The 16,145-nt window shown below is 53.6% G+C and overlaps 1 protein-coding gene across 5 annotated transcripts in view; it reads right to left on the reverse strand.

Annotated features, from left to right (window-relative positions):
• ALX4 (ALX homeobox 4) overlaps positions 1-13,218 on the reverse strand; it is a 28,112-nt gene extending 14,894 nt beyond the window's left edge. Inside the window, exons 1-2 of one of the 5 annotated variants that reach the window (XM_085224607.1) lie at positions 9,684-10,207; positions 1,272-1,436 (exon numbers count right to left, since the gene is read on the reverse strand). Coding sequence is in view for 1 of the 5 variants with exons in the window: in XM_085224604.1 (XP_085080730.1) it covers positions 12,804-13,203 (400 nt within the window). In the remaining 4 variants the exon portion in view is untranslated. Of the gene's footprint in view, positions 1-1,271; positions 1,437-9,575; positions 10,208-10,433; positions 10,745-12,803 lie in introns of those variants that run through there. The other 4 variants (XM_085224604.1, XM_085224608.1, XM_085224606.1 and 1 more) reach the window with 4 other exon arrangements.
• Between the last annotated feature and the right edge of the window lie 2,927 nt (positions 13,219-16,145).

Below are 16,145 nucleotides of genomic sequence, written 5' to 3' on the forward strand. Positions count from 1 at the left end.
AATGAATAATGAATGCTGTTCACAGCCGGCAACTGACATTTTTCATTTTCATTTGAGAATAGCAAGGCGCAGGGCAAATGACAGTTATTAAGGAAAAAATCCATTAGGTAATGCTGAACAAGGAAAGCCTCAACAGAAATGTTTCTTACTTATGAAAGGGGAGCCGCAAATTGCGGAAAGGGTAAACTCCTCATATCACATAACTCAGAGCACTGCACAACCCAAGCCATAAGAGGGGAAAAAAAGCCCCAATTCAATGCAGTACACTCCCTAGCCTTCAGACCAAGCTTTTTCCATAAAATTTCATATCCCAGGTCTTCTGCTGCTTCCCCAGGAACAGCTTTTCTCACCTGCTCCCCTACAGCACCCAGGCCTGAGGAAGGCTGGACCATCTTCAGGGGGAAATGGCCATTACAAGAAGAGTGCACTCAGAGCTGGCTGTAACCCTGTCCAGAGCATGTGAAACCTGCTTTGTATTTAGGTGTGAGAGTCAAAACTCAGTCATTACTAAACCAATGAGAACCACAGCTCTTTCAGTCTTGTCCTGGACAGCTTTTCAGAAGAAAGGCAGAAGGCATATGTTCTACCCAAATCCCAGCTCCACTGTGCTCTACAGCACCATGTACCACAACATTTGACAAAAGGCAGTGTCAGATTTTTTTTTTCTTTCTTGACATGGAGAAAACAAAAATACACTTAGTTTTAGCTATGTCCTTGGAAAAAGCTTAGTAGATTCAGATGAAATTTAAAAACCTCAGTATTATAAAAACAGCCAGAGGCAAACATACTGTGGAAGTTTTTAGCCCAAATCAAAAAGTTTTTATTAACTTAGAGGCAACTGGAGGCAGCTTTTTATAGGAAGTGTCAGACAGACACAGAGACTCTGGTATCGTGCTTCTGAATAGAGATCAAAAAGTCACAGTACCTGAAAACAGCAAAACTCCTGCAGCACCACTAATTCCCAGCAGAAGCGGGTCATTATATGAAAGATGATGACCATGAAAATCAGCCTAAATTAAAAACTGCACTCACATCAATGGTGCTCATGCCCATTTTTGTGCTTGTTTCCAGTTAACATTCCAGAGTAGGATCATACTGTCATGCGTGACTGCAAATGTCAAGTAAACATTAGCAAATATTTACAGAAATTGTTTTTAGGAACTTGCGAAAAGGAGAATTTGCCCCAGAAATCTATTTCCAGCAGTGATGCTCATCCATCCAGGCACCTGGAAAGATTCCGTGAGTCCATCACATCCTCACCTTCAGCTTACCAGCACAAATCACCTTTTGGCTGCATGACTCAGGAACCCATCAACACTAATGCGGTAACTGCTGAGTAGAGCCAAGATCACTTCAGTTTCCAACATCTGAGGACTCAGGGTAACTGCTACAGGGAACAGAACTGGCTGTTCTTCATTTCCTGGGGCATCTTCAACCTTTGGGTTGGATGAGAGAAGATGTCTACAAGGAGAGCTTGCTGGGCCACAGCAGGTTACTTTTTTCTTCCTTTTCATCTCAAACCCAGCTTCCTACAAAACACCTTCTCAGATTTGCTATCTGACTGTATGTTTTTGTCATAGCATTGCAGCATGCATAAGAGGCACGTGCAATTGCTGAAGCAACTCATTTTGTTCTTAAGACTCTCAGGAAAAGACACAGATGTAAATAGTGGTTCTCCAAGCTATGAAACTCCTTCAGGGAACACAGAAGCTGCAGATTGCAAGAAGCCAGGGCTTTAGCATTAAGGTATTAGTGCCAAGCAGGAGCAGTAGGAGATCTCCATCCCAAAAAAGGGGTCAAAAAGCCCTTTGGCTGGGTCTGCAGCTTTCTGAATCAGCTCAAGTCAAACCCCATAGTCATTTCCTACAGCAGATGAAGCTGGTGCCTATAAACACGGATCTCACAACTGCTATAGAGTCCAGTTCACTTAGGCTGTAGTGCGTACTGGAATAAATAACCTTCTTCTGTAATAACTGCTTTGTAAAATAACTACCAGCTGAGAGAGATGGTGTGTGTGTGAGTGCAATTTGTCAAGAACATAGCCTCAGCTAAACAGCTCCATTATCTCCCCGGGAGATGAACCTGGCCATTCCTCAGTATGTCCTCAGCGAGGGAAATGATTTCCATCAGACTCAACATTCATGGCTGCATTCTTATTTTTTGGGGGGCCCACCCAGCACCCTCTGACAGCTCCTCCTGGGCCAGGAGGCCCCTCCCCCCCTCCCTGGAGAGAGGCAAGGTCAGGCTGGACAGGGCTCTGAGCACCCTGGTGCCCTGTTTCATTGCAGGGGAGTTGGGCTAGATGGCCTTTAAGGGTCCCTTCCAGCTCAAATGAAGCTATGAGCTCTCCATCTCCTGGGATGGGAGGGATCAGCCAGGTGTCCACATATGAGCCTACTTCAGAGACTGTTTATTCTACCCCAGGTAGAACTCACTTTTTCCTCTGGAAATACCCAACCCGTTCCACTGGGAGACTTTTGGAAAGACTAGGTAGGCCAGACTGACATGCCAAATGGCCCAAATTCAGGAACTGCTTGTAAGGAGCACGCTATGGTTCCTGGGTATTGGCTGAAGAGGACAAAAGACTGTGCTTTTCCCTCCTCTGAAAGTCACTAAAACAAACAGAACAGGCCAAGAACTGGGTTAGTCCTGGTCCTTCTATTGTTTTTCTGTGAAGTACCCAGGTAGCCCACCCCTGGGTTTCCAGTACTATTCAAGATAACCAAGACCTTTAGGAGTAGCACGAGGAGTCCAGGCAGCATACAAGGGGACATTTATGCCAGCATGAGGCACTTGCAGCCAGAATCAGTGTCTCCTCCCAGCACTAGCCAAACCTTCTCCACGCCTCCAGCCATAGAACGTTCCTACTGCATTTTTAAGCATCTAACAAACCTGATGAAATACTTTGGCCAAAAAGCATCAGCCTTGCTGCATGTTTTTCATGTCCATACCCCCAAATATGGTGAAAAATGCATCCTTTAGAAGCCTGGTTGCTATCATAGCCTGTTGGTTCCTTTTTGGGTAAGCTTCAGGACATTTTCTAAAGAAATCCACAGCTACCAACAAATATTTTCTGTCAGATTCAATCTCAGGCAAAGGCCCAACAACATCAACAGCAACAAATGGCAGTAATGTATCCAGAAGTTACAGCTCGATAGGATTTCTCCTCATCTTTGGAAGCCTATTTTGAGATATAGCCCATCCAAGAAACTCATCACATTTCCTGAAGCATTTATCCATCTCTCTATGCTTTCCCTAAAACTAGTATAAGGCAATGGAATGTGCAGCAATAACAGCACAGTAGCACAATTCTAGGCTGCAACAAGTGAAGATGTGCTCAAATGCAGCAGCTGTGGTCACAGAAACAAAGGAAAGAAGCTGCTTACCTGCAGAAAGCCTCAGGTATGCAGGAACCTCCAACAAGATACCCCTGCCTCCACTACGAACCCTTAAGTGGGGTCTGGGAAGGATCCAGTCATTCAGGGGCACTGCACACACCTGAGCTTCCCTGGGTTGGCCCTGCCTTCCACCAGGTGCTCAATCTCTGGTTCAGGTCCTGATTTAGCATTTCTGCTACAATCAGCTATCTCTTGGCCTGAGAGAACACAACCTTAAGGGATCCACTGGTAGCAAAACCTCAGAACCTTTTATTTTTGGAGGGTTTCTGATATAATGAACTCTCATGAGCAGTCATCATTCGGTTTTCTATTTCTGTCTTCTATACAATATTTTGTCTTTAAATTCTAAGCTTTCCCAGAGAGGTTCTCCTCAGCTACTCTGAAGAGAATAGGCACAACAAAGCAGGCATGTTTGCTGAATGAATCTTTTTTGCATCACACCCTGCTTTGATACCAGGAGCATTTCTGAGGGCTGTTTGTAGCTCCTTGAACTTCCTTGTAATCCTACATCTACTGGATGAAGCAGAAGAGTTTTCTGTAGCTAGTGAAAGAAAGAAGAAATAAGAATACTGCATATTTACATGCGATGCCAGGACACGAGTTCACTTCCATACCAAACAGTTAGGTGAAGGTATCTAGGGTTTGAATCACTATGGGTTCACACACATGCCGTATTTATGTGCTAGCAAGTTTTGCAGCATCCAGTCAGCCTACAGTCAGGTACGCTTTGTCTCACGTCAGTGCTGTGCCTGTCCCCACCTGTGTACAGCAGGAACTCCCCTTTCACAAGAAGTATGTGGTGTTCTGTACCTCTCGTAGGCCTGCAGATGAGACCCTGGCAGCTCGGTTGGTGCCCAGGAGAGCTGTGAAGGCTGGGGGACCATCCAGTGCCATGTCACTCTTTTCTCACAGTGGGGATTTCCCCTGAAACATCACCATCTACAGAGATGCCCTCAGCTGTCACAGGAACAGTGTGGCCAGTCACACATTTCCTGCTCTGTTAGTCTCTTGAGCACACACAGGGACTGGGGAACCCATGCCACAGTTTGCTAAGCACTTGTCCCAGCACGAAAGCCATTTTCACCTCCACAGATCCACTGTGAAAACCAAAATGAACCCAGTAGAGCACATCCCAGATATTATCTATTAATGGCAAGGCACAAGCATCCTTTGATTAACATAATTTACACAGTGCAGTACTTGCTGGCCTTTCTCCCAGTGAGGACAAGAAACAAGGCCCAAGAGCTGGCTGGTAGCTCAAAGAGACAGCTCAGGGACCTGCCCACAGAAGCAAGCATTACGAACATTGCCCAAACCTCTTTCTTTCACACGAGCCATGTCTTTAGGGGTTGAAAGGCTCAGTGATCAGACACCACCCGCAGCAGTCTGCATGCTGAGCATTGCTGGGATCTCTCCTGGAGCCCACAGGCTCAGTCTCCCACTGGCATTTCTCCTCCATCCACGAATTGCTCCATTTTGGGTTGCCCCATTGTCTCCCACTCTGTCTAGTTTGGGTTAACAACTGCGGAACCTGAACAAGCATCTGCAATGCCCATACATTACACACACATGCAGCAGTCCCTCTCTTGCAACGGCACATTGGGTTACTCCATGGGCCTCCCTCACAAGTGGACCGCTGCCAAATGCAGGTAAATTGGATATACTATCAAGAACAGCACTTTTTGCCACCAAGTCCAAGGAAAAGGGGATTTTTCATAGAATCAGCCACAAGTGTACCCCTCCTAAAAGGAAATTAAAAGAGGGTTGGTCTGAACACAAACTTAATATCCGGCCCTGGGCACCACAAAGCCTTGCTGCAGCCTCAGCCTTAACTTAAAAGCAGCATCACCCAGCTCAGTATGTGCAGCTCCAGGTGCCCCTGCTTCCTGACAGAGTTTAGGCCTTTCAGTAGGTTTTTACGAGGCTCTGTCCTGACTAGCCATATATTTACAACAAGCCTCCCCATATTTCCACTCCCTACCAGAGCCACACTTAACCCAGCCGCTGCACTCATGTTTGATGTTGCAGCCAATCCTCCCATTGCTCTCTATCCTGCAAAAGTCCTTCTAATAGTTTGAAGTGGTATGAGCTGGATGAAAATACTCTTCTCCCCAGCATAGGACATTGTATGACTTAAAGAAACCAGCTTCCCTCTCTTCCAGTAGCAGCTTTCTGACTCCTGCTGAAGGGCTGAAATGCAATATTTAAGCTCTGCCATAAATCCCACAGCTTCACGGAGTGTTTCTGGCCTCCTCCTTCTCCACAATCTGCCTAAATGTCTAGCAATTGGTCCACCGGCTATTTATCTTGGAAGTCCTCACTGGCATCTGGAGACGTGGGGAGCACAAAATGTCTGCAGGTCCTCTGCCAATGTAGGTGGGTCTCCTCTTCCTCTTGCCTTCTAGCATTTGGCTGTGTCCTGTCTAGCTCAGACTGATATCTGGCTCCAATCTGCTTACAAAAGTTCAGAGCAAATCTTGATAAGCCAGGTTATGTCTATAACTGAGTGCTTCTCAGCTCTCAGGTATGGGTCCTTGCCACAGCTGTGCTCCTGACTCCACTCCAGGATGAGGTCCGGGCATGCACCATCAGAGGAGAGGCTGGAACAGAACCACTCAGTGCTCTAGGAGGGCTTGCAACCCAGACATCAGCACGCGGGCTGGGCTGCAGCCCACACCTGCTCAGTGCTCAGCCTCATGCTCTCCTTGTGGAGCAGTGCTGCCAGGCCAGGCTCCATACAACTGGAGAATAGACATGTGTTAACCTCCTATGGAATCCTTTTGCCAGTGGCATTGCTGGGGCTGGAATTCCCTGATGTTTCCCTGTGTTACAGAGCACACATGCTGGAAATGGACAATCCTTTGGGTGACCAAACCCTACATGACAGCCCAGCGGCACTGAGCCAGCAGCCAATACCAGCACACTGGTATCCCTGTGATCCTTCAGTTTCCAGTTTGAGATAGTTTCCCATTCCTTCAGAAGCCCTTGCAGTGGCTCAGGCTGAACAACATTTTCCTCTTTCTCCTGTCCCATTAAAACCTCCCCCAGCCCCAAGTTCCCCATCACCTCAAAGACTGGAGTCCTGCAGCCGGGCCCACGGGTCTCCCTGCACACTGTCCCTGCAGAATGTCATTCTCACATTGTCTTCAACCACTGCTGGAAAATCTCCCAACAGTGCCCTTCACTCGCTGAAGTTTACAGCTTTGTTTTGTTTTTATTCTCGTGTGGATTCCTTTCACTTCCTATTGCTTCCGACTAGCTTGGCTTTCTGTACGCACCTTCGTTATCTGATCCTTCTTGCACCAGAATAACATGCAGCTCCCTGTTTCCCCCTTAGGAAACCAAGCCCTCTCCTGACACCAGCATTAGCAGTCTCAGCTGAAGCAGTCAGCAACATCTAAGGGCCTGTAGAGGCTGCTTCTGTGCAGGGAGAAACCGGTGAGACCTGAGGTACTTCTTCAGTGCAGTGGTGTTTGCACGCAAAGCCCTGTCTGTCTCCTTAAATGCAAGAGGAGTGAACAGGAGCCATTTCTAGGCTTGATATTACAAGTTCCTGTCATTTTCCCCAGATAGAAGCCTGCCCAAAGTGTTCCGTCTTCAGTTTCCTCATTCCCCATTGAGTAATCAGCCTTGTCTTGCTTTGACTCCTCAAATTTGGTTTTGGTGATCCCTCTGCCCTACACACACACATATATCTCACCACCAGAACCGTGTGGAGGATTTGCATGAGCTTCTCATTACACTGCTTTACCTCCTCATCTCAAGGCCCCCGCAGCCCTCTGTGGCTCTGCTTGGCGTGGTGGCTCTCACTGTTGTGTCCCTCCCTCCTGCAGCAACATCCCTGCTCACAGACTTTTACCAAACAAAGGCAGATGCTGTCTTCAAGGTAGCATGAAATTTTCACACCATCTCAGCATACAGCACGCCTGCCATTGACTGAAACAGCTTACCCTTCCAACTCTGGTACCTGCTAAAGAACTTGCCTCACACCTAACAAATACAGATTTTGCTAATAAAGAACATAACTAGAAATGGTACTGATTCCATCAAGCAGATAAACACTAACAGGTAAAACCTTTATTCACATTTTCCCCCCAAAAGTAATTATCAGATTCAATAGGCATTTAACCACTGAGTTAAGTCTTTAGCAAACATAAAGCTAGGCCACAGTTTATGACATATCAGCTTGTCATAGTCAGACTCTGCAGGGACCCAAGTGCAGCAGCTACTGACTGCTGAATCACAGCTATCCCCAATGGAGAGATGAAGAATTTGACGCTGGTGGATTTGTGTTGTCAATAAAATCTGTCCCAGACCAGCTTCCGCACAGAGCTGTCTGTCACCACACTCCACTCCTCTGAATTTTCCCAGCTCCCCCTTCCCTGCCTCCTTTCTTCTGTCTCTGATCCCTTCTCCCTCCACCTCTCTTCAACAAAAAAGTGCCCCTAAAGCTCTACGCTGACCAGAAGTTCTCTTTCACACCGTGCCTATAGCAGTAACAGCCAAAATGCAAAAGTTATGTGTGAGCACAAACAAAATCACAGCCCAGTAGAGTCAGTGTGTGTAATAACACTGATCTGCCTGAACTCATGAAGAAAATAAAGAGGAGGTTGTCCATTTCATATATACGTAGCTTTCCGCTTTTACTTAAGAACTTTTACTTAAGAAGCTGGGGTAGCAGACAGACATAGAACAGCTGTGAATTTGTAAGCTGTAAATAAACGGTAAATTACATTTTATTCCTATGAACTCTTCCCATCCACCCCTCTGTAAATGATTCTCAGACAGCATCCTCTATCAGCTGTGTCACAGCTCAGGCTTCTCCTCATCCAGAGCTGTCTCTTTTCCTTTTGGAAGCATATCTCCATACATACGTAAGACTTTACTTTCCAAATTGATTAATAATTACATCAGGATTTATTTTTTTTATTTTTTTTTTTTCCTCCAGGGGCATAGGAGACATGCCTTAGAAACACACTGCTCTTTGGGCAGAGATTTCTCAGCTTTTTCTGAAAAGCAGTGACCAACCCATTGCCTGTTGGGCTGCCCAAGCGGAGCCTCTGCTCTGTGCTGAGGCACCCGGACTCATGAGAACACACCGATTGCTGCAACTACTTGCACCAAACAAGGGCCTGGCTCAGTAAAGCCAAGTTTACCCCCTCCAAAAATCAAACCGAGGGATCTCTGCCTGCTGAGTTTTCCCAGTAACTCCACCAATCCCTCCCCAGCTGCGAGAGCGTCCTGCTGCTGGAGCTGGGCCTGGGGAAGATCGCACTGATGCCGCTGCGTGGTGGCAGCCTGGCCTTGCACAAGCTGCTTGTGCATCCTGAACCTCAGTTCTTCCATATGAAAAATAGGATGAGAAGTCACTTTTGTCCAAAGCACACCATGCTTCTTAGCTGAGAATTATACAGCTGCTGAAAGGCTCTGAACAGATTCAGCTGAGCTGAAGGACTGTGGCTGGAGATGTCCTCCAGCACAGAGCTTGGCTGCGAGCCTCCCAGACACCACCTCTCTCTTACAAGGGAAACTCATCACGATTCTGAACGCAAGGGCTTGGAAGGGGGATAAATCTTCAAGATCTGAAGGACTGAAGACTGCTCATCAGCTCCCCTTAAACCCGCTCCGGGTTTTGACTTGGGAGGTTAGAAACCACAGCCAGGGAGCTCTCTTTTGATTCACAACTTGTTTGGAGCCATCACCCAGAAAGCAGCCAGTGAATCACTGCAGCCGGTTAGTCATGCAACCGCACCGAGAGCGCACTCAAAGGGAGCACAAAATAAACAGCCTGCAGCCCCAGATAACACACACGCAGCTCGTTTGCGCTATCTGGCATCAGCATATATTGTTAATAACACATCAAACCCTTAGGAAAAGACGCACGCAGTAAGCATCTCCAAATCTCTCTCCCCATCGGTATTTTTCCCCGTCTTGTTTCAAAACAATTCAGACAAGGACGAGTCGAAGGCTTTTTTTCCTCTCTCTCTCCGCACCCGTCCCGTCTCCGGTAAGGTTACACCGTGCGCAACAGCAGCGCGGGGCCAAAGCGGAGCTAAATCCGCTCGGCAGCGGACAAATGGAAAACAAACAGCGCTCCCGTGAAAACAGACCTTCCCGGGGGGAGCTCCACTCCGCTGACACATGAGCGGTATAAACAACCCGGGCCGGGATCCTTACCGAGGTCTCCACAGCCAGATCTCCGGTCGAGCCACGAGAAGCGCGCCGCAGCTCCGCGAAAAGCGGCGACCGAACCCTTCCGAGGGCGAGAAGCGAGCGGGGCCCTACCTTGGGTGCCGCTGGCCGAGGGGGGTCCCACAGCTCCCGCGGAGGAGGCCCCACACCGCCGAGCGCCTCGGCCCGACTCCCGGCGGGAGCTCCCTCCTCTCCCTGAGCGGCGGATCTGTTGACCCTATCGCGGGAAGGAGAGCGCCGGCGCGGCCGCTCGCCCTTCTCCTCCCCGGCGTTCCGTCCTCCGTCCCCTCTCCGCTGGCGCCGCGCCGCGCGTCCCGACGGCATCCCTTTATAGCGGGGGGCCGGGGCAGCACCTCCCCACCCCTCCCGGCCCCCGGGGTGCGGGCAGCTCCCCCTCTCCCCGCCCGCCTCTCTTCGGCCGCGGGGCAGGAGTCGGGACGGGGGCGGCGGCGCACCCCGAACCCCGCGGTACCGTCCGCCCTGCGCGCTCCGGGGCGGGCGGGGGTCCGAGGGAACCAGGCCCGGGGCGGGGGCGCGGCGTCGCCCCGCTTGGGGCCGGCGAAGGGAGCACCGAGAGAGCGGTGCCACCGCGATAGCGTAGGCGGGCACCGGGCACGGCGTGTCCCGGAGGCGGGGGGCCTGCCGTGTGCATCGGGGGGGAGGAGGGGAGGAGAAAAACATTAGAAGTGTCAATTAAAATAATAGCAACAGTAATAAAGTGCGCAGCGGACAAATAATTCCTACGGCACTCGCTTTGTGCTAACAATAACGCGTTTAAGACTGCGCTTTTTGCCACTGTCTAAAGACAAGAAATGCTCGTTATGTGCTTAACCCCGCACTTACAGATTTCCTCAGCACGAAGAAGGCCGTTTCCTCTCTCTGCCTCCCGCGGGTACACGTCCCCATCACATTCCCTTCACCGCCCAAAGCATTTTTTCCAGCCCGTACTTCCGCGCGTGTTGCCGTGTGCGGGTATAGAGGCACATAAGTTCAGGACACACAACTTAACTCCGGTTCCGCGCTGTAGGAATAGCAGCTCAATCACCGCGGCGCATCAATCATCTGAGAGCCGCGATACGTGTCCCTCGCCGGGGCTTTATTGAAGATTTCGCTTTAATTGCCGGTGCCGCTCCGCGGGCCGCCCCGCAGCCCCCCGTTAGGGCGGTGCCAGCGGGAGCCGAGCGCGGCCGTCCGCAGCGGGGGGAGCCCCGCGGAGCGCCCCGAGAACCGCCGCTCGCTTCCTGCGCCGATGTGCGGCCGCTGCTCTCCCCGCCTATATTTATCCGTACAATGCAATGGAAGGGATTCGATCTGGAAATAGACGCTGGGAGCTATAAACGGCAGGGGGGTTTTTTATAGCTCGGAACGTGTTTATTAAGGAATTAAAATTAAAGAAGAAATCGCCCGGCTGACTTGAGAGGCTCGAACGGGCATCGGCCCCAGTACAACGAGCGCAGGGAGGAGCAGGCTGAGAGCACCGCCGGGGAGAGGCTCCGTTTTCCACGGCCTCGTGCTTTTCTCGCTCTGTTATTATGTATGTGTACATATATATATTTATTTTGTTTTATTTTTAGGGGGGGTTATTTTAATAGAGGACAGAGCCCCGGTGGGCGGCCCAGAGAGCCGGACAAGCGCCGGAGCAGCCGCGGGGCTCGGCCTATCCCGGCCATTCCGAGCGAACCGCCGCCGCTCCGACGTCCTCTGCGATCCGCGGGAGCGGAACGGCCGCCTCTGCCTCCGCCCCGAGGGTCCCGGCGCGGTGCGCGCCCGGCGGAGCTCAGCCCGCGGCCGCCATCGCTGCTTTCACTCCGAGGAAGCCGAGCGTGGCTACCATTAACAAGACGCCCTCCTAAATCGTTAGCCCTCATTATTAGCGTTGTTGTTAATTATCCTCGAGGAGCCATCTGGCTCCTATTACAGCCCCATCGATCCCGGCAGCACCACACGGCGCTCGGGGCCGGGCTGGGCCATCCGCTCCCGATCCGGGGATCCATCCGAAGTCCCCTTAGAGACGGATCGGGGCCGCCCGCTAGCGTGACGGCGGGGGCAGATTCGGACGGCTCTGCCCTGGGCTGCAAAATGCCCTCGAGGGCTGAACTGGCCTAAGGGAACAAGAGAGCCGGTTAGTGGTGGGGCTGCACCGGCCTTCCCCCGCGCCCCGCTTTGCCCCACAGCGCCCCGAGGCTCCGCGGATGCGGAGCGGCCACCCGCCGGTTTCAGTCCATTCTCACGGGAAGGGGTGCAGCTCCAAAATGGGGTGACGGGAGCGGCCCCGGCTGGCACGGGGGAGCGGGTCTTGGCGCAAAGTAAATGACAGGGAGGAGCAGTTGGCAGGGGAGCGGTGCCCGGGGTCATGGGGCGAGGGGTACGGGGACCCCTTCGGCTTTACTCAGGGCGGATGGGGCCGGGGAGGTCAGTCTGCGCGCTCGTACACCTGCACAGAGGGAAAGGAAGGTGCGTGGGGAAGAAAGAGAAAGCAAAGAGGGCACAGAAGCCGCCGTTGGTGTGATGGTGAGAGACGGGGACGCGGGAGTTGGAATATCCAAGTCCCTCTCAATACTACCACTCCCCCACCTTTCCCCGCTGCCCTCCCTGTGCTCCCAGTGCACCCGGCAGGGTCCGTCCATGTCACCGTCCCCGTGCCTGCCCGGCAGGGTCACGGCAGGCGCATCTGGACAGGGGCACGGCAGCCCCGCTCTGCCCGCAGCGCACCTAGAGACCAGGGGAGAGGTTTCATTTCCACTTTCCCCTCTTCTGAAAAAACAGAGGGTCGGGGATTCGATTGCTTTTTATTCCTATTTTTTTCTTTCTTATTTTTCCGCTCCCCGACCTCCCGGGCACAGTTCGCCCAGGAGAGCCCTCGGGACACACGCGAAGAGCGGCCCCGGGGCTCCGGCCGGCGCACGGCCGCGTCTGGCAGCAGCGGGCGGGGGAGAGGGACGGGACGGCGGCGTGGACAGAGAGCGGAGACATTCGCCCCAAGTTCTGTCCCGGCGCAGCCATCCCGCTGTGGCATTCGGCACGGAGCGGCTCTCCGCACTGCTTTTCTCTTTCATTTACCGCGATTTTCTCGAGCCTCTGCCTCTTCCCGACTCGGCATTCGCCGCAAAATCACGGCAAAACGGAGCGAGGGATACCCGCGGCCTCCCCCGGAGCCCCCCCGGCCCCGGGAGCCCTTCTTCGGCCCGGCCCCATCTCGCGGCCCACACTCACCGTAACAGGAGACCTGCAGGGCTCCGTTGTGGCCGCCGCTTTCCTGCAGCTTGAGATTGCTCTCCGGGGGGGTCTTGCAGGGGCCGCGCTGCATATAGAGGTGCGGCGGCTGCTGCTGGGGCTGCGGGTATTTGCTAAAGGCGGGCGGGGGCGCGGCGGGGCCCGGCGCCTGCACGCTGCCGTCCAGGGACGGGCATTCCTGCGGGCTGTAGCGGCTCCGGCACTTCGCGCCGCTGTCACCGAAGCTCTGTCCTTTGGCGGCCAGGAAAGCGGGGCCGAACTTGTCACTCGCTTGAAATGCCCTAAAAGGCGAGGAGCCGTCTGCGCCCTGGGAGGCTGCGTTGTAGTAGGAATCCATGGCAGCCGGATCACAATAAGAAACACAAGTATCAGCATTCATTCCTAAAATTAAAAGGCCCGAGTGTCCTTAATGCGCTTGGAGGGGCACCAGGAGCCTCTCTTTCTCCCCCTCCCGCATACGCGCACACCCACAGCGGGGCCGGGAGCTGTAAGAGGGCTCAGTCGCTGCCGCCCGGCCCCGATCCGCTCTCAGAGGGGCTCTGCCTCCCTCTATCCCTCCCTCTCTCCCACACTCTCTCTCCCTCCAAACTCTCCGCCGCCCAAAGAGGCTCTTCTCGTCGCTTTCCCCCCCACGCACAGGGAAAAAAAAAAAAAAAAAAAGAAAGAAAAAAAAAAAGAAAAAAAAAGAGAGACCTCTCCCCCAATTAATACGGAGATGATGACAGTGGAGGGGAGGGGGCCCGGAGAGGGGTGTGCGTGGATGCGGATGGGGGTGTGGAGGCAGAGGGGGGTGCGGGTCGTATCTTTCTCATTAGAAAAAATAAAGCTTTTTATGTTTAAAAAATAGAAAACGAAGCAGACGAGCACATGGCATTAACGCGGTTCGGGACGAGCGCAGGGATGCGCGGGGCTTCGCGCTGCTGCCACGCTCCATTTGTTCCTACCTTGGGCCGAGCAGCGCAGCTGCGGGACCCCCAACCTCACGCCCCCCCCTCCCCTTGGGCTCCTTACAGAGGGTCCCCGCGGCTCTGGGCCTCTGGGCCTCCCCTAGCCCCGTTAACCCCTTCTCTGCTCTCCCGGAGCTGTTCCGTCTCCTGGCAGCGGGCACCCGGCCGTGGTTCTTTACCTCCCGACAGCCGCGCTCTCTCCAGGTGTAACTAAATGGGGGGAATGAGGGGGGTGGGGGGCTAGGGAGGGGCTGCAACGGGGCCTCCGAGAGCACAGAATAAGCTTTGGGACCGTCAGACGTGAACTTGCAAAGGAGCGGAGTCTGGAAGGGGCCTTACTGCTCCGAGAGGTCAATGGCGGCCCAAAAGGGGCTTACAAATAAATCAGTGCGCACCTTCCGGCCCCCCCCCACCCCCGGCAGCCAACGCGATGCCCCCTCCCCCGGGTACCTCCCGCTGCCCCTCGCACGTCCCCTCGCCCTCGCCCTGCCTTCCTCCCGGCCCCACATCTGGTTCCTATTGCCCACTTACCTTGAAGTTCTCGGTAATAAAGATATTACGCAAACTGCATCCACAGTTCTTCAGTCAAAAAAAAAAAAAAAAAAAAAAAAAAGGAAAAAAAGAAAAAAAAAATGAAAAAGAAAGAAAGAAAAAAGCCAGGAAGAAAGGAAAGGAAGGAGAAGAAGGCCCTTAACTCCTTCGGGATCGGGGTCTCCGGCGGCTCCCCGTTCCCAGCGGCCCCCCCCGAGCCAACCCGCTTGTCCCTCCGCTGCCCCCGGCTCATTTCCCAGCGCGGAGCGGGGCAGCCCGCGGCTTTCATCTTTTTGTATGTATTTGGGGAGAGGGGGGCGGCTCGGGGGGCCGGCGGGCTGAGGCAGCCGCCTCCCCCGGGTGTTTGTGGGGAGGCAGCAGCCGAGGGGACGGAGCGAGCCGGGGGGTCACAGCTCGACGCTACCCTTGAGAGAACGGGGCTCCCCCCACGCCACCCGCTCTTGGTCCCGAATCATTCCTCTCTCTCGGAGCCGTGCGTCCGCCCCGGGCTCCTGCAGGTTTCTGTTCCAAGACAGCTTCCAGAGGATTTTCCCTCCTTATTCTCTTTATTACCTGCTTAATTCTTTCCTCGTTTTTCCGTTTTTCTCTTTACCTCCCGGTTTTCCCCCCACCGCAGCTCCCTCTCTTCCTCTCCACGACTTAATAAAAAGCAAAGCAGCGTAACGCACGCCGTTTTTTCCCCACTGGCAGGCAGCCCTGGAGCCGGGCGGCAGCGGGGCGCTCCCGATGCCCGCTGCCCGCAGCCGGAGGAGCCCCGAGCACCTCCTGGGCCGCCGTGCGCGCTGCGTGCGGGCAGTGCAGGCGGTGTGGGCAGTGAGGGCTGTGCGGGCAGTGAGGGCTGTGCGGCTGTGGAGACACCGCTCTGCGAAAGAAACCGTGCAGTTCTGTGGCGATTTCTGTTCAGCGAAGCTGATGCTGAAATAACAGCAACAAATGAGAGAGGGAGAGATTCCAGGATGGAGCGGGAGACGATGGAAATTAATTTTCTTTTATTATTATCTTTTCAGCAGCGCCGGGGTGCGGGTTCCGGGGACCGACGGGCCGGTCCGGGGAGCGTTGCGCAGCCCCTCCTAGCCCCGGGCTGCAACGAAAACTAAATTGCATCCCGGCGGAGGCTGATGCGCGGCCCGCGGAAAGGAATGCAATAAACCCCTCTCTCTAATGGCCGATTTGTGCCTCTGGGAGCGGGCGGTTACCACGGGAATCGTTACCGAGAGTAAGGGCGTACGCCAATACCTGGCGGAGTGGTTGTGGTGGGGAATAACGGGAAACCGCTTATCCCGAGAGTTCTCCTTCGGCCGAGGTGAGTTTTCTTTGAAGCCCTCCCGGCTATTTTTGAGGAGGACCCCCCGCCCCGTTCCTGTGCGCTGAGCACCGGGAACAGAAACGCGACACGCGGCCGCCGGGCGCCTCTCCCCGCTGCCGCCCATCCCGAGCGGGACGACCCTGTGCGGGGCTCCGAGAAGCGGCGCGGGGCGGGAGGGACGCGGGAAGGACGTTCTTCCTTCGAGCATCCCCGAATCTGCTTTGTCCCTAAAAAGAACACGTACAAGAGGGAAAATGAAGAGCGGCCGAAAAGTCTGAGCTCCGCTGGGCTATTCATGAAGTGTGCTTTTGCGTGTGCTTTATATCGGGAACGCTTTCGGGCACAACCGCTGCCGCTTTGGGAGGCGGCACTCCCGAGGGTCTCCTCCCGCACAGGGACGCCCAGGTAGGAGCGATCCGGCTCCGAGCGGCAGCGGTCCCCAGACCTATCCGTGTCGGGACCATTCACCGTGTCCTCCTCGGCGACCGTGCGTGATTCCCTCTCGGCAACACGCCC

Source organism: Meleagris gallopavo, chromosome 5 (genome assembly GCF_905368555.1).
Source record: "Meleagris gallopavo chromosome 5, MGAL_WU_HG_1.1, whole genome shotgun sequence".
Classification (NCBI taxonomy): domain Eukaryota; kingdom Metazoa; phylum Chordata; class Aves; order Galliformes; family Phasianidae; genus Meleagris; species Meleagris gallopavo.